General features: G+C 40.3%; 1 protein-coding gene across 8 annotated transcripts in view; it reads left to right on the top strand.

The window, feature by feature from the left end:
- Nucleotides 1-23584, top strand: part of ATP11C (ATPase phospholipid transporting 11C) — a 205475-nt gene that overhangs the window by 139400 nt on the left and 42491 nt on the right. For all 8 annotated transcript variants that reach the window (XM_055267366.2, XM_063634309.1, XM_063634308.1 and 5 more), the window contains 7 exons: nucleotides 4441-4602; nucleotides 5604-5755; nucleotides 6700-6771; nucleotides 8709-8782; nucleotides 10755-10858; nucleotides 11296-11477; nucleotides 19074-19337. In XM_055267366.2, the coding sequence (XP_055123341.1) occupies nucleotides 4441-4602; nucleotides 5604-5755; nucleotides 6700-6771; nucleotides 8709-8782; nucleotides 10755-10858; nucleotides 11296-11477; nucleotides 19074-19337 (1010 nt within the window). The remainder of the gene's footprint in view (nucleotides 1-4440; nucleotides 4603-5603; nucleotides 5756-6699; nucleotides 6772-8708; nucleotides 8783-10754; nucleotides 10859-11295; nucleotides 11478-19073; nucleotides 19338-23584) is intronic.

Genomic DNA, 23584 nt, shown 5'->3' with positions numbered 1-23584 from the left:
TAAACAAGAAACCCTCAAATTTTTAAAAATATCACTGGGGAGACACACACATCAGACCTAACTATAGCAATGGGATCATAATCAATCAGAAAAAATATGGGGCAGTGCAAAGAACCTGGTGCTCTTTGATTTTGGTCAAGTCAACATCAGTGACAGTCACCATATATATAGCACCTTTTAGGTTATAGATCATTATTATTGAGCTTTATTTTTTAATCTCTACATTCTTGTGCAGCAGGTATCGTTAAGGTTAATATTTGAAGTTCATAGAGATAAAGACATTTTCCTAAGGTCACAAAGTTAGTAGGTGATGGAGCCAAGATGGAGTCCAAGTGTTCCATTAAGTTGAACCATATGGTAATTTTTGATCTACAAAATACATGATTTCACATGTTCAACATATACTTCAGAGCCTTTTCTACCCTATAGCAGTTGTCTCACTAAGAGATAGGAAAAGAAAATCTTTTTTCTTTTTTTTAGAAATTATAGTTTATTCAATGAAATACTAATTAATCCATAAAGGTTATTATGTAAATCTATATTCTTGATATGGAAATACATATATATATATATGTGTGTGTGTGTGTGTGAGAAAAATAGATTACATAGTGAACATAATGAGATTACATTTTTGTTCAAGTGGTAAATACACATTTACCACTCAAAATATTAACATGATTGTTTCTGTATGATGGGATTAATATGTGTTTCAGGGAAAACTCCCAAAATGTGTTTTTACTGTGCTCTCACAGCAGACAACACAGAGACTTCTGTGTCCAAATGTGGGAGGGAGCAGTTTCTCTTACCAACAAACAGTGAACAACAACTGGGTGTCCTCTAGTTCAATTCTGTCTACCTGGAGATAACATCAGATCCCACAGGGTGAGGGCCCAGTCCCCAAGACTGCCCCACGACTCCTAGACACCAGTCGCAAGTCTGGGCCTCCGGAACTTCTGATCGACCAGCTTTAAGTTGGGCTACCCACAATCCCCTCTTTGGGTTTGATTAACTTGCTAGAGCAGCAGACAGAAGTCAGGAAAACACTTACTTATGTTCACCAGTTTCATATAAAGGATATTGCAAAGGACACAGATGAAGAGACATGTGGGACGATATATAGGGGAAGGGGTGTTGAGCTTCCATACCTTCCTTGGGCGCACCAGCCTCCAGGAACCCCTACATGTTAGTTATCCGTAAGACCCTGTTTTTCTTTCATTATTCTCACATAGCCACTCAACACTTTTGACACAACGTATGTGAAGTTTTTTCCTGACACACCAAGCAAGCAGTTCTCCAGCAAACACCAGCTGGGTATCCTCCAATTCACTTTTGATGCTGCCTACCTGGAGATAGTGTATCGTGTCAGATCGCACAGGTTGAGGGCTCAGTCCCATAAGACTGCCCCCCACTTCAGATGCCAGTTGCTAGTTCAGGTTGTGACTTATGCTTCTGATTGACCAGCTATAAAATGGGGTCCAGTAGTTTACTAGACCCCCTCCTTGGATTTGATTAGTTTACTAGAGCAGGTCATAAAACTCAGGGAAACAGTCATGTTTACTGGTTCATTATAAAAGGATATGACAAAGGATACAGATAAAGAGATGGGTGAAGTATGGGGGAAGGGGCGTGGAGCTTCCATGACCTTTCCGGGCATCCTTCAAGAAATTTCATGTGTTCAGCTATCCAGAAGCTCTGTGAACCCAGTTTTTTGAGGAGTTTATGGAAGCTTCATTATGTGGGGATGATTGATTAAATCATTGGCCATTGGCGTTAAGCTTAACCTTCAGCCCCTCTTTCCTCCTTCCCGAGTTCAGGTGTGGGGCTGAAATCCCAACCCTGTAATCATGCCTTGGTCTTTCCAGTGACCTGCACTCATCCTGAAGCTATCTAGCGGCCCCGAACCACTTGTCATCTCATTAGCATACAAAAACACTGTTATCACTCTGGAGATACTAAGGCTTTAGGAGCTTTATGTCAGGAAACAGGAAGGAAGATCAAACATATATTTATCAAATATATTTTACAATATCACGCAAATGATGGCTTTGAGCTTACTGATATAGAGGAGTCTTTTTGGCAAGCTTGAAGAAGAGAGGCTGCTTGAGAGCCAGAGTAAAGCAGCAGCCTCCCCCTTCATTCCTTTCTCTCTGTTAAATATGAGAATAGTTAAATCAATTACAGTCAATCTACTCCTCTTCTTTTTCTGAGTATAGATCATATATTAGGGCGGTGGTTCTGTAAATATGATCCTGGGACCAGCAGCATCAACACTACCTGAGAACTTAGAAGTATAAATTATCTGGTCCTACCTCTGACCGACTGATTCAGAAACTCTGGTGATAGAGCAGTGATCTGAGTTTTAACAAGACCTCCAAGTACATGTGATGCATTCTACAGTTTGATAATTACTGCATTTGGGTATAATTTATAGGCATATACCTGTGAGATTCAACGTATCCAGATTCATACTGCCCAAACTGTTTGATATAGGTGAATAAATTGTACTTTATATTTTAAAGTTACCATCTTCGACACTAACAGAAGAGATTCTAATGCTCATCCAAGTGCAGGAGGTGAAATAACCCAGGACACCCTTCAGGGAAAAATGAAGGTTAATAATTTTGATCAGAAAAAAGCCCCAAAGAATTTCATTTAAACTGGAAGAATCTGCATGATACACAAGTAATACCACTTGGATTAATTTAAAGAGAGAGTTCAAACTTGGCTGGCTTAACAGGAAAAAAAAAAAGATTGGAATGCTATATTTGTGCCAGTGCTGCTACCGTGAAAAGCTTTGAAAAATAATTAGAAAGCAACTACTGCTGTAGTTCATCTCTTTCTCCCTTACATAATAAAAACCTTAATCTTGTGCTTATGCTTGTTCCTATCAGCCCATAATTTTAACTATTTAAGCATAAATTGCCAAAATGAGGATAAAATTGTGGGTTTCCAAAAGCCAGATGTTAAAAATAGAAGAGAGAAAAACCGAGATAAAATATAAATGCTCAAAATGATTTATCTTAGTGGCAAATTTATTTCTTGGCTTATATTTTCCATTATTTATGAAAATATACTTGTGTTATACTTTATCTGCTTTTTTTCTAAATTTGGAAACTTGAGTATTTCCAAAATATGTATAGTAAAAAGAAAGAAATTTCAGTTATGGTTTTGATCACTACTGACCTATACTGTATCTTCTAATTAGGTAACTGTTAATGTTGTTATTAATTCTTATGTATATTATATGATGTGGTGCATTTTATTTTAATTCGGTATTTTTATAGAAAATTTTACTTTTAAAAGGGGAAAAAAACCTTCGTCAGTTTCTGTTTTATTTTGTTACATCCCATTTAATTTATTGGGAAAAAATTTTTAATGGGTAATGTACATACTAGCCCACAAAGTGTAAGAGAGTGTGTGTGTGTGTGTGTGTGTGTGTGTGTGTGTGTGTGTGTGAGAGAGAGAGAAATAAGTGGTCAGTATAGTCTTACTTCCCACTTGAAAAATTGACTTATGTAACTTCTTTACATCAAACAGGTTAACTGGCTGGGCATGGTGGCTCATGCCTATAATCCCAACACTTTGGGAGGCCAAGGCTTGAGCCCAAGAGTATGGGACCAGCCTGGGCAACATAGTGAGATGCTGTCTCTACTAAAGTTACGAAATAATTAGCCTGGTGTGGTGGTGCATGCCTGTGGTCCCAGATACTTGGGAGGCTGAGGTGGGAGGATTGCTTGAGCTGAGAAGTTTGAGGTTACAGTGAGCTATAATGGCTACTGCATTCCAGCCTGAGTGACAGAGTGAGACCCTGTCTTAAAAAAAAAAAAAAAAAAAAAAAATTAACTTACATGAGAAGCATTCTTAGTTTGATAAAATAGTCACTTTTTTTTTTCCTGAGACAGAGTCACACTCTTATCACCCAGGTTGGAGTGTAGTGATGTGATCTGAGCTCACTGCAACCTTTGTCTCCTGGATTCAAGCAATTCTTGTGCCTCAGCCTCCCAAGTAGCTGGGATTACAGGTGTGTGCCACCACACCCAGCTAATTTTTGTATTTTTAGTAGAGATGGGGTTTCACCATGTTGGCCAGGCTGGTCTTGAACTCCTGAGCTCAAGCAATCCTCCTGCCTCAGCCTCCCAAAGTGCTGGGATTATAGGCATAAGCCACCGTGCCTGGCCAATAGTCACATTTTTTTCTATTCATCTTTTACATTTGAGTAGATCTACCTTAGACATGTGATACCATTTTAGTGTCTTTAAAAATACTCATTTATTCCTCATTTCTTTGGTAATAATTGTCTCTGTAATTCCCTGACATTTGACAAGAAGTCTTAGAAGGGGTGATTTCCTATGGATATGGAAATAGCTTTGCGTTACAGCAAACTAAAAATTAGTCACACTGAAGAAACTAACAATGTATATGTTTGTGTCCTTGTTTTAGGTGGATTATGTATTTACAGATAAGACTGGAACACTCACTGAAAACAGCATGGAATTCATTGAATGCTGCATAGATGGCCACAAATATAAAGGTGTAACTCAAGAGGTTGATGGATTATCTCAAACTGATGGACCTTTAACATATTTTGACAAAGCAGATAAGGTGCATTTGCATTATTGTTTTATATAAGAAACCAATCTGTGTATGCATGTTAACATTCCATAGTAGAAAATAATTTTTAGGTAGACACATGACATAGACTTCTGTTGTTTTTTTTTGTTTGTTTTTTTTGTTTTTTTTTTTTGAGATTGGAGTCTCACTCTGTTGCCCAGGCTGGAGTGTGGTGGCATGATCTCAGCTCACTGCAACCTCCGCTTCCCAGGTTCAAGCGATTCTCCTGCCTCAGCCTCCCGAGTAGCTGGGATTACAGGCACCCGCTACCATGCCTGGCTAATCTTTTTGTATTTTTAGTAGAGACGGAGTTTCACCATGTTGGTCAGGCTGGTCTCAAACTCCTGACCTCAGGTAATCCACCACCCTCAGCCCCCAAAGTGCTGGGTTTACAGGCATGAGCCACTGTGCCCAGTGACTTTAGAATAACTGTTGTTGGCTTCACCTTTCTTGTTTTACTGACACTTCTGAAATTTGTAAATGAGTAGATTTTACAAGTAAAGAGAATTGTGGGAAATGACATTTGGGTAAAAGCTTGCTTGTCTGTATGATCATAATTTTTTGTGCTTTGTCTTTTAAAATGTAAGCTCCTCCAAGAATGATGTCTGTTCAAATGATTAAAGTCTCAGGAGTGTCTAGGCATTAAATTAACCAGAGTCTCCCTACACTTGAGCTATTGCTAGATTGTGAATTAGATACTGAATGAAGTTTTTTAGGCCATGAAGAAGTCACTGCTTTGGCTTAGGTGGTGCCACGATAACCTTAATGAGTTAACACAGCCTATAGGGTATGCTAGCTGAGAACCAGGAACTCTTATTAGGTACTAGGAGAATATATAGCTGATTTGAGTGTTAAGAATTTATACGTATCTGCTACTAAGTTTGTTAGAAGTTATAACATTCTCTCACATTAATATATTTTCTCTATTCACTGCCTAGTTACCGAGTGATCAAATTAAAAATAATAATCATTATTTTGTTGCTGTTCCACAGAATCGAGAAGAGCTGTTTCTACGTGCCTTGTGTTTATGTCATACTGTAGAAATCAAAACAAATGATGCTGTTGATGGAGCTACAGAATCAGCTGAATTAACCTATATCTCCTCTTCACCAGATGAAATAGCTTTGGTGAAAGGAGCTAAAAAGTAAAGTATACTTTCTTATGCTTCCCCTAAGAAAGTGAAATCACAGGAGGACAGAAGTTATTTGTTTTTTTTCCGTTTGCTTCAGTGACCTTAGCACATACATCTCCTATTATTTAATAAAAAACGTAACTACTTTAGCCAAAAATTTGTGGAAAATTCCCACACCTAACCAGTTAAGACTAAAAAGAAAATAGTTACATATAGGTGTTACTTGCCTTTTACTATTTATGCATGCCAGCCAGAAGTCTGAATGTTCATACTATGTTTTGCAAATAACATAACAATGGCCACTTTTTGTACAACACATGTTATTTCTGAGGTGCTTTGACATCATTTGAGAACCGAAAGTCCAGTTTTACCCATGAGGTTCAAGATAATTAAGTGGCTAAAAGGTCACCCAGTGTGTTAGCCATAGAATCAGAAACCCAAATTGTCTCTCCCTTGGTTACAATAATTGTGGCTGGGCATTGACTTTCTCTGTTATCAACTTATCCAGGAAAAGAAAGTACAGTTATATGTTGAGATCATATGAAAGAGAAGAAAAGCATAAACAAGCATGAGTTACGCCATTGAAAGTAATCATTCTAGACCAGGTGGGGTGGCTCACGCCTGTAATCCCAGCACTTTGGGAGGCCAAGGCGGGTGGATCACCTGAGGTCAGGAGTTCAAGACCAGCCTGGCCAACATGGTGAAACTCTGTCTCTACTAAAAATACAAAAATCAGCCGGGTGTGGTGGCACACGCCTGTAATCTCAGCTACTCGGGAGGTTGAGGCAGGAGAATCGCTTGAAACTGGGAGGTGAAGGTTGCAGTGAGCTGAGATCGTGCCACTGCACTCCAGCCTGGGCAACAGAGCGAGACTCTGTCTCAAAAAAAAAAATAAAAAATAAAAAAATTAATCATTCTTTAGAGATACACAAGGTCTTTTTTATTGTTTTTGATAGGTACGGGTTCACATTTTTAGGAAATCGAAATGGATATATGAGAGTAGAGAACCAAAGAAAAGAAATAGAAGAGTAAGTAGCTCTGTGTTTGATGTTTGTCATTTCTTAACCCCATAGTCAAATTCAAGTGGATTCAGGCAGCAAAGGAAATGATGCCACTAAAAATACAGGACTCTGCTCTTCCAGTTCAGAGTTTTATGTAAATATAGTTGGGGTAGAAGCCATGTTACATAGAATGGCAGAAACTGGAGTTTGAGGTAGAAATTCTAATCTGGTTCACATCTGGGTCCAGTAGCCAGAATGAGAGTCTGCCTGGAATGTTTCTCAAATTTAGATGCCATTTCAGGTCCCTAACACATGTTACAGGAAAAATCAGTGAATATATGTGAAACCTTCTGCTATCTAGTGTCCAAGTAATCACTCTGGGATTGCAAGCCCAGCCAGTAAAGGCAGCTTTGCTGTAAACCAGAAGCCTTGTTTTGTTCGGAATGTTCAGGTGTGAGCCTCAGCGCAAGTACTCTGATGCCCCAGTGTCTTCACATTTCCTCTTTTGCCACAAAGACCCTAATGAACAAAGCCACCTTATCTTAATGGTGGATTTTAATTAGGCTCTGTGATTAATTTGAATTTCTTCATCTGAACTTGAAATATAATTATGTTATCTGACTTTCATTCTGGCCCCTAGGATCTCCTGAGACCCATCTCAGAAACCTGTAATACGTTTACAGGTACTTGGGTAATGCATCCCTTTGGAGAGAGATTCATAGAAGCCAAGAGGAGGGTTCTTGTCTGACTGACAGGGACCCAGGGTCATTGTCAGAGTTTAGATTCTAGCCCATCTGCAACAGTGCCCCCATCTGGCCAACAGCAAACCAGATGCCACGTTAGATGTCTTATACATATACTCTCGCAAGACTAATGACCCCCTCACTCCCAACCAAAACAAGCTATATAGTAAATACTTTTTTTTTAAAATACTAGTTGTTTATAGCTATGTAGTAAATACTTTTTTTTTAAATACTAGTTGTTTATTTTCCAGGAAATATTTCCTCTCACTTTTTCTAATAACCAACTCTTATTTTAACTCTTCTGTGTCTCTCCATTGATTAGTTCAGCCATCCACACACACATTTGACCAATCTCATCATGTCATTCCACTGTTTAAACCCTTTTATTGGTTTTCTTTTGCTCTTACAATACAATCCCAAATTCCAGAAATTGCTCACAAAGATGTGTTTCCAGCCCCTGTTTACCTTTCTTGCTTTATCTCTTACTATTCCCCTATCAATGAGTTTTTTGGGAGTTGGTGAACTACTTAAAGTCTTCCATGGGCCATGTGCTCTCATGCTGCCGTGCTCATTCCCTCTACTCAGAATGCCATGGCCCCCTTTCTTCATCATATTACCCTTGCAGAACCCAGGTCAGGCATGTCCTCTTCCAGGAAACCTCTTTTCAGATGTCTTCCTTCTGTGTTCTTATATCTTCCCTGTAAGTGCTTTTATTACAGTATTTGAGAAACTAGAAGGGTGGTTATCTCATTGTGCTCTGTCTCCCTTATCATATGGTGACCCGCATAAGGGAAGGGACTCAGGCAGATTCACCTCTATTCCCCAGCACCTAGCACTGTGCCTGGCACTCCATACATAAATGCTGCTAAAATAATTGGCAGAGTGGGACTGTTTCTAGATCCCTCCAAATATGGCTTGGTGGGACAGCTCTTTATTCTCCATTTCTATGTGGTCATTCTCCTTACCATTTTAAGTAATATAGTGAGGGGCTATAAATACCCCTTAACTAACATTGGTGTCCTCTGACAGCATGTTCTATGTTCAGAGAAATTCTAAGACAAAGGAAAGTACCAGTTGTGCACACAACCAGTGACCCTCATGCAAAGAGGATAGCTGTCTGTTGATTTAAGATGTTTAAATATCTTAACATATTTCTGTTGTGCTTTATTTTTCTCAGTATATTCTAGGTTTTTTACTTTTCTCATTTCTCTTCTCTTAAAGATATGAACTTCTTCACACCTTAAACTTTGATGCCGTCCGGCGACGTATGAGTGTAATTGTGAAGACTCAAGAAGGTACATGTCTGAAAAGCTTGAATTTTTCTCTTTGTTCATTTGTAGGCTTATTGGTTGATTCACTCTTTCAGGAAAGAGAATCATTTCATGTAGTAGTGTAGGATTAGTGAAAGTCATGCAAAGCAGTAGCTTTTGCATATGCCTTCATGTATTTTTTTAAGCACAGATGTTCTGTTTACCAAATAGTTAGTGATAGAACCCTTGTTATGACAGGATGTGCCTTTTCTTGGTAGCAGAACCATATCCCTCTGCCCTGGGTGTTCGAACAGGAACTGAAAGAATGACTCTTATATGGTTCAGGGTACTGACCAGTCTACCAGTAATGTTTACATGCAGCCACCCAGCATAGTTGGATGGTTTGGGATTACTAGCAGCAGAATCCTTGAGTATAGGGAGTTGCTTGTTATCCCTCACTGACCTTCCTGGTTCCCCTACTGCTTGACACTCCCTGGAAACAGGTGAGGTAGAGAGGACTAAGGGCCTGGTTTCTGGGAAATGGCATTGCAGTTTCACTCCAGAGCTCAGGTTCTTTGTTGAACAGAGTAAAGCTTGCCCTTTGCAGGGGAACTGGTACCATAATCCTGGGCTCCCTCATGTCTTTGGAGGCACCATGGTGGTTTGCCTTCTGCTCAGATTCTGCAAGACCCATGGGCGAGCGTTCCTGCTTTATTCGAAGGCTCTCAGATACGTGTGTGTGGTGTGCTCAGGTGGTTTGTTTTCTAAAAATTTTTGATTTATTTCCCAGTAGTTTACTTTTTACTATTAAATTTTCTAAATTCCTTAATGTGAGAATGGGAGGATACAGACAGATCCTTGGGGGAACATATCTCACTTAATTCATACTTTGTGGTGTGATTGGAAAGTCATGAAATTGATTTTAATAAGTGACCATGGAGTTTGTTTTGTGAATTTTGAAATACACTTTGGATGTGTAAGAATAAATGAAAAAAAAAAACAAAAAAAAACACTTAACATCTCAAATACTTGCTATTCTTATGTGTGCACGTCCACATGTTCTACAGCAAATAGTGAAATGTCTGTGGAACTGGTCTACAAAGGTCATTGACCTCAGAGCTACACTTTTTAATTTGTTGACCTCAGTTGTTTCCCTTATAAGGATAAAGTGTCTGTCTTAGTGCACAACTGTGAATATTTCCTGGGTGTGTGAAGTGATCTAAAGCTGCAATTATACCAGCATTCTACAAAGCTATTCTCATCAGTAAAAACTATCAAGCCATTGTTTTAGAAGCTAGTTAATATAGTTTATTCAAAATTATTTCAGCTTGTTTGAGCTTGAGCTTTCTTCTTGACATCTGTAGATGCCATATGTATACTCTAGGCCATGGCTTCACTGTATTTTTTTTTTTTTTTTAAGACACGGTATTACTCTGTCATCTAGGCTGGAGTGGCAAGATTATAGCTCACTGCAGCCTTGACATCCTGGGCTCAAGCAATCCTTCCACCTCAGCATCCAGCGTAGTTGGGTCTATAGGTGTGTACCACCATGCGCGGCTAATTTTTTAATTTTTAGTAGAGTCAGGGTCTTCCCTATGTTGCCCAGGCTGGTCTTGAACTCCTGAGCTTAAGTGATCCTCCCACTTCGGCCCTCCACAATGCTGGGATTACAGGCGTGAGCCACTGCACCTGGCATACATTTTCAGAAGAAATTCAGATGCAGCTCCTTGACACAAGCCCAGCCCTCCGTGAATTGGTGGGAGGAAGTATATTTTAACAGAGGTGCCTATTGTAAACTCTGGCTTATTAATTGTGTTCATAATGACCTGAAGAGGTGGTGCATGCCTTTCTGACAGATTAAAGGCCAAGATTCCTCATTCCATTTAGGTGAGTATTGCAAGGCGTGCTCAGAATATACAACACTTGGGTGAGAGAGACTGCTTTAAAAGGTACTCTTATTAAAACCACAATACCAGCCTTAAAATTCTAAGTCAAGTACTATGGTTCTTTATTTTAGGAGACATACTTCTCTTTTGTAAAGGAGCAGACTCGGCAGTTTTTCCCAGAGTGCAAAATCATGAAATTGAGTTAACTAAAGTCCATGTGGAACGTAATGCAATGGTGAGCCTATACTCCTTCCCCCACCAATAAGTAAGCAGAGAAATGCTGAAGATGACTATGTTTATTGGATTTCTGTTTAAATGACAGTTTAAATACATTTTAGCTTATTTTTGCGGTCTATGTTTTGTATTTGGGGATTTTATAATATTACTTTTTTTTATCTTAATATAAAACATTATCCTGGAGCAAGTTTCAGGTCACAGTTTGCAGCCTTAAAGACTTTTCAACAACCTTTGTTAAAAGAACTGTTACTTCCTTTTTCTGAACCTAATTGAATGTTACCCTTTCAGTTGTAATTTCTTCATTTTTTCAAACTAAATATGTGTCAGAGTTTCTCTTGTACATATGGCTAAAGCAAGAGTATTTACAGGGTGTGGTTTTTTTTTTTTTTTTCAACTATTATTAGAATAACTACAGATCTCCTACTTTACTCCTAGGATGGGTATCGGACACTGTGTGTAGCCTTCAAAGAAATTGCTCCAGATGATTATGAAAGAATTAACAGACAGCTTATAGAGGCAAAAATGGCCTTACAAGACAGAGAAGAAAAAATGGAAAAAGTTTTCGATGATATTGAGACAAACATGAATTTAATTGGAGCCACTGCAGTTGAAGACAAGTAACTAGAAAATGATACTCTTATTATTTTAATGACCAGTGTTTTGGGTGTGATCTGCCCCAGATTAGTAATTTAATCTCGAAGTTTGAAATCTTTAGTTTTATTGTTTAAGTGGGCTTAAAGATTTATTTGTTATAGCAAGTATGAAAAATTACACCAGATTTTGAGCTGTTAGTAGGAATGATTTTTTTTTAAATTTTTAAATTTTTAAATTTTTTTTTTCTTTTTTGAGATGGAGTCTCGCTCTGTCGCCCAGGCTGGAGTGCAGTGGTGTGGTCTCGGCTCACTGCCAGCTCCACCTCCTGGGTTCATGCCATTCTCCTGCCTCAGCCTCCAGGGTAGCTGGGACTACAGGCGTCCGCCACCACGCCTGGCTAATTTTTTGTATTTTTAGTAGAGATGGGGTTTCACCGTGTTAGCCAGGATGGTTTCGATCTCCTGACCTCGTGATCTGTCCACCTCGGCCTCCCAAAGTGCTAGGATTACAGGCGTGAGCCACCACACCCAGCCAGTAGGAATGATTTTTAAGGTAAATTCATGTAACCTAGAAGAATGAATCAGTTTTCACTCAGGTCTTTTGAATATTTACTAAGCTATCCATATATTTATGCACATATTATCAAATAGTCTTGACGTGTAGGGAATGGTACTATAGCCATTGTTTGAGCTGGTGCCTAGACGAAGGGGTAAGATTTTGAGAGATAGGTAAGCAGAAAGGAAATTTAAGGTAGAGTGAGCAACATGAGAGCTTAATCTAACCTGGTTTAACAGACCAGAGTATGTTTTTGCATACTTTATTTTATTTTATTTTTATTTTTATTTATTTATTTTTTTCTGAGACAGAGTCTTGCTCTGTCGCCCAGGCTGGAGTGCAGTGGCACAATCTCGGCTCACTGCAACCTCTGCCTTCTGGGTTCAAGTGATTCTCACGCCTCAGCCACCGGAGTAGCTAGCTGGAATTACAGGCATATGCCACCACACCCAGCTAATTTGCGTATTTTTAGTAGAGGCGGGGTTTCGCCATGTTGGCTAGGCTGGTCTTGAACTCCTGGCCTCAAATAATCTTCTGCCTTGACCTCCGAAAGTGTTGGGATTACAGGCATGAGCCGCCGTTCCTGGCCTGCATACTTTAAAATAATATGCTTTTAACTTACAGGCTTACCTTTTTCAGACTTGATTGCAGGACACTGCCATTGATCTGCTTGAAATAATAAGTTTTAAATTCTTAATATTTTTGGAATTTTCTAAATATTATATATGAAAATTATGAGACTTAAAAAGTTACAAACATATAGTTAGTCACATTAAAAGGTATTGAAACTCTAATGAAATTCATTTAGTCTAATTTCATTGTTATTCTGTCACCAAAAGAAACCCAGAGGAAAGTATTGTTTTTCTCTTCTCGCCTTTAAGAATTATAATTAAATTCTCATTCAGGACGATCGGCGTTCCTCTTTTTTTGGAGGGTGGGTTGGGGTTATACATTCAGGTAGTACACGTGCAAGTTTGTTATGTGGTTATATTGTGTAATGCTGGTGTTTGGGCTTCCATTGATCCCATCACCTAAGATATTAACGTAATACTCAATGGGTAGTTTTTCAACCCTCACTCCCCTCCTGTCTTCCCCCTTTTGGAGTCCCCATTGTCTGTTATTTCCATTTTTATGTCCATGTGTACTTACTGATTAGCTCCCATTTATAAGTAAGAACATGTGGTATTTGATTTTCTGCCTCTGAGTTATTTTGCTTAGGATAGTGGCCTCCAGCTGCATCCATGTTGCTGCAAAGGACATGATTTCACTTTTCTTATGGCTGCATAGTATTCTAGCAATCTTGCCTGATTGCTCTGGCTAGGACTTCCAGTACTCTGTTAAATAGGAGTGGTAAGAGTGGATATCCCTGTCTTGTTCCAGTGTTTAGGGGAAATGTGTTCAACTTTTGCACATTGAGTATGGTGTTGGCTGTGGGTTTGCATGTAGGGTTCTTATTATTTTGAGGTATGTTTCTTTGATGCCTAGTTTGTTCTCAGGGTTTTTTTTTTATCATCAAGGTATGTCAAATTTTATTGAATATTTTTTCTGCATCTATTGGGATGATCATATAATTTTTGTTTTATGTATGTGGTGAATTACATTTATTGATTTGCATATGTTAAGCCATCCTTGCATCCCAGGAATAAAACCCGTTTGATCATGATGAGTTATCTTTCTGATGTGCTGCTGGTTTCAGTTTGCTAGTGTTTTGTTGAGGATTTTTACATCTATGTTCATCATGAATAATGGCCTATAGTTTTCTTTTTTTATTGTGTCCTTGCCAAATTTTTATTTTAGGATGATACTAGTTTTGTAGAATGAGTTATGGAGGAATCCCACCTCATTGATTTTTCTTGGAGTAGTTTTAGTAAGATTGGTACCAACTCTTTATATACATCTGATAGAATTATAATCTCTCTGGTCCTGGGTTTTTTTGATTAGTAGATTTGTTATTACTGATTCAGTTTCATAGCTTGTTTAGGGTTTCTTTTTCCTTCTGGTTCAATGTTGGGAGGTTGTATGTTTCCAGGAATTTATCCATTTCGTTTGTATTTTCCAGTTTGTGCTCGTAGATATGTTCATAATAGTCTCTGAGGATCTTTTGTATGTCTGTGGTATCAGTTGTGATGTCACCTTTGTCATTTCTGATTGCGCTTATTTTAATCTTCTCTTTTTCTTGGTTAATTTAGCTACTGGTCTGTTTGTTTTTCATTGATCTTTTGTATGATTTTTTTGGTCTCAATTTACTTTAGTTCTGCTACGATCTTTGTTATTTCTCTGTTAGCTTTGGGTCTGGTTTGTTCTTGTTTTTCTAGTTCCTTTAGGTGTGACATTATGTTGTTCATTTGAGATTTTTCTGCCTTTTTGATGTAGGCAATTAGTGCTGTAAACTTTCCTCTTAACACTGCTTTTGACATATCCCATAATTTTTGGTATGTTGTGTCTCTATTTTCTTTTGTTTCAAAATTGTTTTTTGGTTTCTGCCTTAATTTCATTGTTTACTCAAAAGTTATTCAGGAGCAAGTTGTTCAGTTTATATGTACTTATGTGGTCTTGAGAGTTTCCTTTGGTATTGATTTCTAATTTTATTTCACTCTGTTCTGAGAAGATGCTTGATATGATTTTGCGTTTTGAATTTCAGGAGACTTGCTTTATGACCAAGCATGTGATCAATTTTAGAGAATGTTCATGCACAGATGAGAAAAATGTATGTTCTGCAGTTGTTGAGTAGAGTGTTTTGTAAATGTCTATTAGGTCCATTTGGTCAAGAGTCCAATTTAAGTCCAGAGTTTCTTTGTTTTCTGCCTCAATAATCTGTCTTGTGCTATCATTGGGGTCTTAAAATCCCCCAGTATTATTGTATGGCTCTCTGTCTCTTTCCTTAGGTCTAGGGATGATTGTTTTATCAATCTGGGCACTCTGATGTTGGGTCTATATATATTTAGGCTAGTTAAATCTTGTTGAATTGAATCTTTTTTCATTATGTAATTCCCGCTTTGTCTTTTTATTTACTGTTGTTGGTTTAAAGCCTGTTTTATCTGATACAGGAAGATCAAACCCTGCTCCTTTTTGTTTTCTATTTGCATGATAGATCTTTATCCATCCCTTTAGTTTTAGCCTGTGGCCATCATTACGCCTGAGATGGGTCTGTTGAAGTTTTTGAGACAGAGTCTCACTCTGTTGCCCAGGCTAGAGTGCAGCGGCGCGATCCCAGCTCACTGCAACTTCGCCTCCTGGGTTCAAACCATTCTCCTGCCTCAGCCTCATGAGTAGCTGAGACTACGGGTGCCTGCCACCACACTCAGCTAATTTTTGTAGTTTTAGTAGAGACGGGGTTTCACCATGTTGGCCAGGCTGGTCTCGAATTCATGACGTCAAGTGATCCTCCTGCCTCAGCTTCCTTAAGTGCTAGGATTACAGGTGTGAGCCACCACGCCCGGCCTAACAGATGGTATTTTTGTATTCATTGTGCCAATCTATGTCTTTTAAGTGGAGCATTTAGGCCATTTACATTCAAGGTTAATATTGATATGTGAGGTTTTGTTCCTGTCTTAGTGTTGTTAGCTAGTTGTTTTGGTAGTCTCAAGTATATAATTGCTTTATAGGATCTGTTAACTTTCTACTAACATATGCTTTTATAGTAGCAAATATCATCCGTTTGTTTCCGTGTTTAGAGCTCTTTTAAGCATTTCTTATAGGATGGGTTTGGTGGTGACAGATTCCCATAGCATTTGCTTGTCTGGGAAAAACTTTATTTTTCCTTAATTTAAGAAGCTTAGTTTAGCAGGATATAGAATTATTGGCTGCAGTTGTTTTTCTTTAAGAAGGCTAAAGGCCAGGTATGGTGGCTTATACCTGTAATCCAGTGCTTTGAGAGGTTGAGGTGGGAGGAACACTTGAGCCTGGGAGCTCACAGCCAGCCTGGGCAGCATAGCGAGACCCCATCTCTACAAAATTTTTTTTTAGATAAGTAGGCATGGTGACACGTGCTTGAAGTCCCAGCTGCTTGGGAGGCTGAGGTGGGAGGATTGCTTGAGCCCAGAAGTTACAGTGAGCCATGACTGCACCACTGCTACACTTTAGGTGACAGATTGAGATTTTTGTCTCCTAAAAAAAAAAAAAAAGGCTAAAACTACATACCCAATCTTCTGGCTTCTAAGATTTCTGCTGAGAAATTCACTGTTTAGTCTGATGGGATTTCATTTCTAGGTAATTTTTCCTTTTTATCTAGCTGCCTTTAAGATTTTTTTTTTCTTGTTAACCTTGGGTAGTCTGACGACTATATGCCTTGGTGATGGTCAACTTGTGTAGCATATCACAGTTGTTCTCTGAATTTCTTGTATCTGGATGTTGACCTCTAGCAAGGTTCAAGAAATTTTCCTGAATTATTCCCCAAATATATTTTCCATGTTGCCTTTTTTTCTTCTTTTCTCTCAGAAATGCCAAGAAGTTATAGATTTTGTTGCTTTACATAATCCCATATTTCTCAAAGACTTTGCTCATGTTGAGATTTTTTTTTTTTTAATCTGACTGGGTTAATTTGAAGGACTGCTCTTCAAACTCTGCAATTCTTTCTTCTGCTTGGTCTAGTCTATTGTTACAGCTTCCAGCTGTATTTTGAAATTGCTTTATTGAATTTTTCAATTCCAGGTGTTCTAATTGGTTTGTTTTATTATAGCTATCCTTGTCTTTCATATCCTGAATCATTTTTCTGGTTTCTTTGTGTTGAGTTTCAACTTTCTCTTGGATCTCGTTGAGTTGCCTTGCAATCCATGTTTTGAATTCCTTATCTGTCATTTCAGACTTTTCATTCTGTTTAGCCTGTATTATTACAGAGGTAGTACAATCCTTTGTATGTGTCAAGACACCCCAGCTTTTTGTACCGCCAGAGTTCTTACACTGATTCCTTCTCATCTGAGGGATCTGTTGCTTCTTATTTTTGAATTTGCTGTAGTTTGGATGAGACATTTTTTATTTTTTAATTCTTTTTTCCCTTGAGGATATGACTGTGGTATATGTTGTGTATGATTGTTTGGCTTTGTTTCTGGGTGCTTTCGGCGGGGCAAGGCTCTGTATGGTTTCCTTGGTTGTGGATAGCTTCAGTGCAGTGGCTTTCTCAGATGCTGTTTGCTGTAGTGATGTATTGGACGCAAGGGCCGACACACTGCCTCCCGCAGGGCTAAGGGTGTGGAGGTGTCAGAAACCTTAGCATGTGTACTAGCACTAAGCCCTTCTGGCAGCAAGTTATTTATTTGGTGGTGCAGTTCACGCTTCAGTCTGGTAGGTGGAGTTTAAGAGTAAGAGTCAGTTCTTCCTCTGGGAGGCTGATGATGAGTGGAAGCACCTACCCTGAGGGAAGGATGGTGGCAGGGGTTGGAGATCAGGTTGGGGTATGCTGAGGTCTTGGGGAAAGGAGCAAGGAGGGGTGCACCAGCTCTTCATCCCGTGCAGGTAGGAACATGATCCGCTTCTCCATTATGCCCTTGTCATAGGGCTCACAATCTTCAGTTCGTATAGACTTTATCCTTTGGTTCCTGGTCACAGTGTGGCTGCAGACCACGGATACATCTCTCTGGTGGTTGCCACCAAAATGGGCTTTGGCCGAGCCTTTACCCCAAGTTCAGAGCAGACAACTCTGCAGCTTACCTGTCTGTTGCTGGGATGCTGCTGCTCTGTGTAGGGAGTTGGAGTTGGGCCCTACCCTTTGTGAAAGCCCAATTGGCATGAGCTCATTTTCAGCATGGGTGGAGCCACTGCGAAAAAGGTGAAAAGTTTCTCCAGGTACATATGCGCCACCATCCACTGGGAAGAACTGCTGCTGGCTGCATCAACAACAGTGTGTACAGGGGGTGGGCACAGTGGGAAATGACCCCTCTCCATGACTGTTCCTGGCCCTCAGTGCTACCCCCTTCAATGATTGTCACTGTGCCCACATTTCCTTTGTCCCAGGAGGGCCCTTAGCAGGCTGTGCTTACCTCCCCCTTAGGGGCACTCCATGCCAAGGGATAGATCTCCAGGGATCCCATAGCTCCCTGGGGACTCACTGATCGCCCCCGCTCCCCCCGAGCTTGCCAAAGTCAGAGCGGGTTGGAGTATATTTGCAGGGAATCTGATGGTGTCATAACTCAAGGGCAGAGATTCCCCTAGGTAGGGCATTGGCCCACCACAGCAGCACAAACAGAATGGTTCCTGCCCTCTAAGTTTGGGTCTGAGGGGAGTACTGACATGCCTGCATGAGCTGGCCACCCAGATCTCTGTCCCTGGGAAGCTCCTATATCGCCACTGATGGCATTGCCCTAGGTAAGGAGGGCAGAGGGGTTCCCCAGCAGTTTGATGGTCAGGAGATTATCACGAGGTGAGGGAAGCAGAGAAGCATTTCCACCTACCCTTTACGTGGATCTTTGAGTTCCTCAAGGGACAGTCTCTGCCAGACTCTCGCTTCTTTCTTTTCTGTATCCCAGCTTTCTCTTGTGGGCTCTCCAACAGGTCCTGGCTCTCTTCCCGCAGTTTTCAGTTCAGAAGATGTCCATTCACCAGTGACTTTGATCTTTTTTATGAGGACAACTGGCATTTGATGTCCCTAGTCAGCCATCTTGAAAACCCATGTTCCTGTTCTTAAAGCTCCTCAAGGATAGGGATTCACTAACTTCCCTCATCATCTGATTAGAATGTTTGGACCTTTATACTTTGAATGATGTTAAGTGATGTTAATTGGTATGGTTAGATATAACATAAAATGAAACATGCTAAAGTGACATTGAGTACAAATGTTTCTGAACATTTTAGCTTAGAATGATGATACTCAATTCTGCCATTGGATACCAGTTACCTCAAGGTGTCACAAACTTTTCAGAACCTCATTGTTTGAAATTTGCTTTAGTAAGTAAAATTATGCCCGAGACAGCACTCAGAATGAGTAGGGGATGTATATGAAAGTCAACCGTGATAAGGTGTCAGGACTCTAGAATTGCTGTGAATTATAAAAATATTCTCTTTAACAAGCCTTCCTGTAGAATCTTTGTCAGGAATTTTAGAAGATCACAAGGTTTCTTTTGTGTTCCCAGGCTACAAGATCAAGCTGCAGAGACCATTGAAGCTCTGCATGCAGCAGGCCTAAAAGTCTGGGTGCTCACTGGGGACAAGATGGAGACAGCTAAATCCACATGCTATGCCTGCCGCCTTTTCCAAACCAACACCGAGCTCTTAGAACTAACCACAAAAACCATTGAAGAAAGTGAAAGGAAAGAAGATCGATTACATGAATTATTGATAGAATATCGTAAGAAATTGCTGCATGAGTTTCCTAAAAGTACTAGAAGCTTTAAAAAGTAAGAAAGTACATCAGTTTCTTATATTTAGACATTGGTGCAGATGTAAATCACAGCTGCATATACAAAAGGCTTCATTTTCTGTAATGCATGATTTTCTGTTTGCAGGTGTTTTATCCTTATAAGTTAAAATCGTCCCTGAGGACTTGACTAATGGCCCATCTGAGATTATTTGGCACTTTCCACCTTTTCTTTTAACTTAAGAGAAAACTGCACATTTTGGAAGGTTTAGAAAAATAGTTCAATTTTTAAATGTTTAGAGCCTAGGTATGCAATGTTGATATTCTGGTCTGGTCTGTGTTAAGAAAAAAATATTCCTTTCACAGTCTCTTAAATTGAATGCAATAAAATCAATCTCTATGACAATTTTCATGCATTTTGAGGTTCTGGAGCCATTTTCTGTGCATTTTTATACCCCAGAGCTCCAAATGGAATCAAATACTTGTTAACGTGGCCACTTTATTTAGAGGACATGGCCGCTTTGACTCTGCTTTCAACTAGGAAGAACTTGCGGAACATAAAGGTGTCAGGAAAAGCCACTGATAAACAATAATTCAGTGCCCAGAGATATATTTTCTATACTTCCCATTGACCGAGGGTCAGCTTTGTCTAAACCAATTACTTGAATTTACCTTGGCCATAAGCAAATTGATTTCCTTTTTTGAAATGCCACTGGATGTGTCTGTACTAACTTGAAATATCCCTAAGCAATATTATTTTCAATTTCTTAAGCACACTTCATGTTCCAGGAACAGTGTTAAGGGCTTTGTATGATAATTATTATTTAATCATCATTAACAACCCAGTTAGGCAACCGTATTTTCTTCATTTTACAGATAGAGATCACACAGCTAAGAAGAAGTTCAGAAAGTCTCTCCAATTCCACATCCCATGCTTATAACAACTATGCTATATCTGTATCCTCATCGCTAATGTTAAGCAAGCTTTAAAAATGATTAGCCCACATTCATGAGGCTATGGCCAATTCTAAAACAGCTGTTGTTCTTCTAGTACTTGGGCATCAGTGAGAATAAGTAGGTTTTTATTAATTGCCTATGAGAAACGTTTTCCTTTAGCCAAATGGTACTTACAAAGACAGTCCAAAGTATGTGCATTTTACTTTTCCTTTTGTCTTAGTCTGCTTGGGCTGCCATAACAAAATACCATAGATTGGATGGATTAAACAGTAGAAATTTATTTTTCACAGTTTTGGAGGCTAAAGTTCTGTGATTGGAGTGCCAGCATGGTTGGGTTCTTGTGAGGGCTTTTTTTTGGCTTGCAAATGGCCGCTCTCTGCTGTCTTTTCCTCTTATAAGGGCAGTAATCCCATCATGGAGGCCCCACCTTCATTAACTCATCTAAAGTCAGTGTATCAGTCTGTTTTCACACTGCTGATAAAGACATACCTGAAACTGGGAACAAAAAGAGGTTTAATTGGACTTAGAGTTCTGCATGGTTGAGGAGGCCTCAGAATCGTGGTGGCAGGCAAAAAACACTTCTTACATGACAGTGACAAGAGAAAAATGAGGAAGAAGCGAAAACAGAAACCCCTGATAAACCCATCAGATCTCATGAGAGTTAATTCACTATAATGAGAACAGCATACGAAAGACCAGCCCCCATGATTCAGTTACCTCCCCCTGGGTCCCTCCTACAACACATGGGAATTCTGGGAGATACAATTCAAGTTGAGATTTGGGTGGAGACACAACCAAATCATATCATTCTGCCCCTGGCCCCTCTAAGTCTCATGTCCTCACATTTCAACACCAATCATGCCTTCCCAACAGCCCCCCAAAGTCTTTCAGCATTAACCCAAAAGTCTACAGTCCAAAGTCTCATCTGAGACAAGGCAAGTCTCTTCTGCCTTTGAGCCTGTATAAAATCAAAAGTAAGCTAATTACTTCCTAGATACAATGGGGGTACAGGTATTGGGTAAATATAGCCATTCCAAATGGGAGAAATTGGCCAAAACAAAGGGGTTAGAGGGCCTATGCAAGTCTGAAATCCAGCAGGGTAGTCAATTATTACAGCTCCAAAATGATCTACTTTGACTCCATGTCTCACATCCAGGTCATGCTGATGCAAGAGGTGGGTTCCCATGGTCTTGGGCAGCTCCGCCTCTGTGGCCTTGCAGGGTGTAGCCTCCCTCCTGGCTGCTTTCACGGGCTGGCATTGAGTGTCTGCGGCTTTTCCAGGTGCACAGTGCAAGCTGTCAGTGGATCTACCATTCTGGGGTCTGGAGGATGGTGGCCCTCTTCTCATAGCTCCACTCGTCAGTGCCCCAGTAGGGACTCTGTATGGGGTCTCCAACACCACATTTCCCTTCTGCACTGCCCAAGCAGAGGTTCTCCATGAGGGCCCCATCCCTGCAGCAAACTTTTGCCTGGACATCCAGACGTTTCCATACATATTCTGAAATCTAGGTGGAGGTTCCCAAATCTCAGTTCCTGACTTTGTGTACTCGCAGGCTCAATGCCATGTGGAAGCTGCCAAGGCTTGGGGCTTCCACCCTCTGAAGCCACGGCCTAAGCTCTACGTTGGCCCCTTTCAGCCATGGCTAGAGCAGCTGGGACACAGGGCACCAAATCCCTAGGCTACACACAGCATGGGGACACTGGGCCTGGCCCGTGAAACCACTTTTCCTCCTGGGCCTCCAGGCCTGTGATGGGAGGGGCTGCTGTGAAGGTCTCTGACATGGCCTGGAGACATTTTCCCCATGGTCTTGGGGATTAACGTTAGGCTCCTTGCTTCTTATGCAAATTTCTGCAACTGGCATGAATTTCTTCTCAGAAAATGAGTTTTTCTTTTCTATTGCATCATCAGGCTGCAAATTTTCTGAACTTTATGCTCTGTTTGCCTTTTAAAATGGAATGCTTTTAACAGCACCTAGGTTACCTTTTGAATGCTTTGCTCCTTAGAAATTTCTTCTGCCAGATACCCTAAATCATCTCTCTTAAGTTCAAAGTTCCACAAATCTCTAGGGCAGGGACAAAATGCCACCAGTCTCTTTGCTAAAACATAACAAGAGTCACCTTTGCTCCAGTTCCCAACAAGTTCCTCATCTCTATCTGAGAACACCTCAGCCTGAACCTTACTTTTCACGTCACTATCAGCATTTTTGTCAAAGCCATTCAACAAGTGTCTAGGAGGTTCCAAACTTTCCCACATTTTCCTGTCTTCCTGTGAGCCCTCCAAACTGTTCCAGCCTCTGCCTGTTACCCAGTTCCAAAGTCGCTTCCACAGTTTTGGGTATCTTTTCAGCAACGCCCCACTCTACTGGTACCAATTTACTGTATTAGTCCGTTTTCATGCTGCTGATAAAAACTTACCCGAGACTGGGAAGAAAAAGAGATTTAATAGGACTTACAGTTCCACATGGCTGGGGAGGCCTCAGAATCAAGGCGAGAGACAAAAGGCGCTTTTTACATGGCTACGGTAAGAAAAAAATGAGGAAGAAGCAAAAGCGGAAACCCGATAAACCTATCAGATCTCATGAGACTTACTCACTCTCACGAGAATAGCACAGGAAAGACTGGCCCCTATGATTCAGTTACCTCCTGCTGGGTCCCTCCCACAACACATGGCAGTTCTGGGAGATACAATTCAAGTTGAGATTTGGGTGGGGACACAGCCAAACCATATCAGTCAGTTACTCTCAAGGGCCCCACCTCCTAATACCACAACACTGGGAGTTAAGAGCTTCAACAGATGAATCTTGGGAGAAGACAATTCAGTTTGTAACAGATGCAAATCCCAGCATGAGGGCCTCACCCTCTAAAGGTGCTGTCTTCAAATACAATCACATTGGGGGTAGGGCTTCAACTTGAATTTGCAGGGGAACACAATTCAGTCTATAGCAGCATTCAACAGCCCTGAGGACACTTTTGTAAAAGCCAGGGCTTGTGGAAAACTTAATGTACTGTCGCTGTCTCAGATCAGCCCATCTTCCTGGTTATTTATTTGGAGTCGGGCACAGTCTTTACTTACTTACACAGGGTTCAGACTGAGTCACCTTTGCCAGCTTCTGCTCCTTTGCCGTTTCCCCTTCAAATCAGCCCCCAAGCCACATTCATACTCCCATTCTCACCTCTAGTGCCCCACCCACATGAGAGGTCTAGTACATCATGCATGAAATCCCTTAAGCCCCTCTGCCAGATGAATGATCTTTAAGTGAAGCACTGTCCATATCATAGTCCCGCTCTGAAAACTTTGGTGGTTCTCCATTACTCACAGATTCAGGCCAC

This window comes from Symphalangus syndactylus, chromosome X, assembly GCF_028878055.3.
Source record: "Symphalangus syndactylus isolate Jambi chromosome X, NHGRI_mSymSyn1-v2.1_pri, whole genome shotgun sequence".
NCBI classification, from domain to species: Eukaryota; Metazoa; Chordata; class Mammalia; order Primates; family Hylobatidae; genus Symphalangus; species Symphalangus syndactylus.
This window is presented reverse-complemented; position numbering and strand designations above follow the sequence as displayed.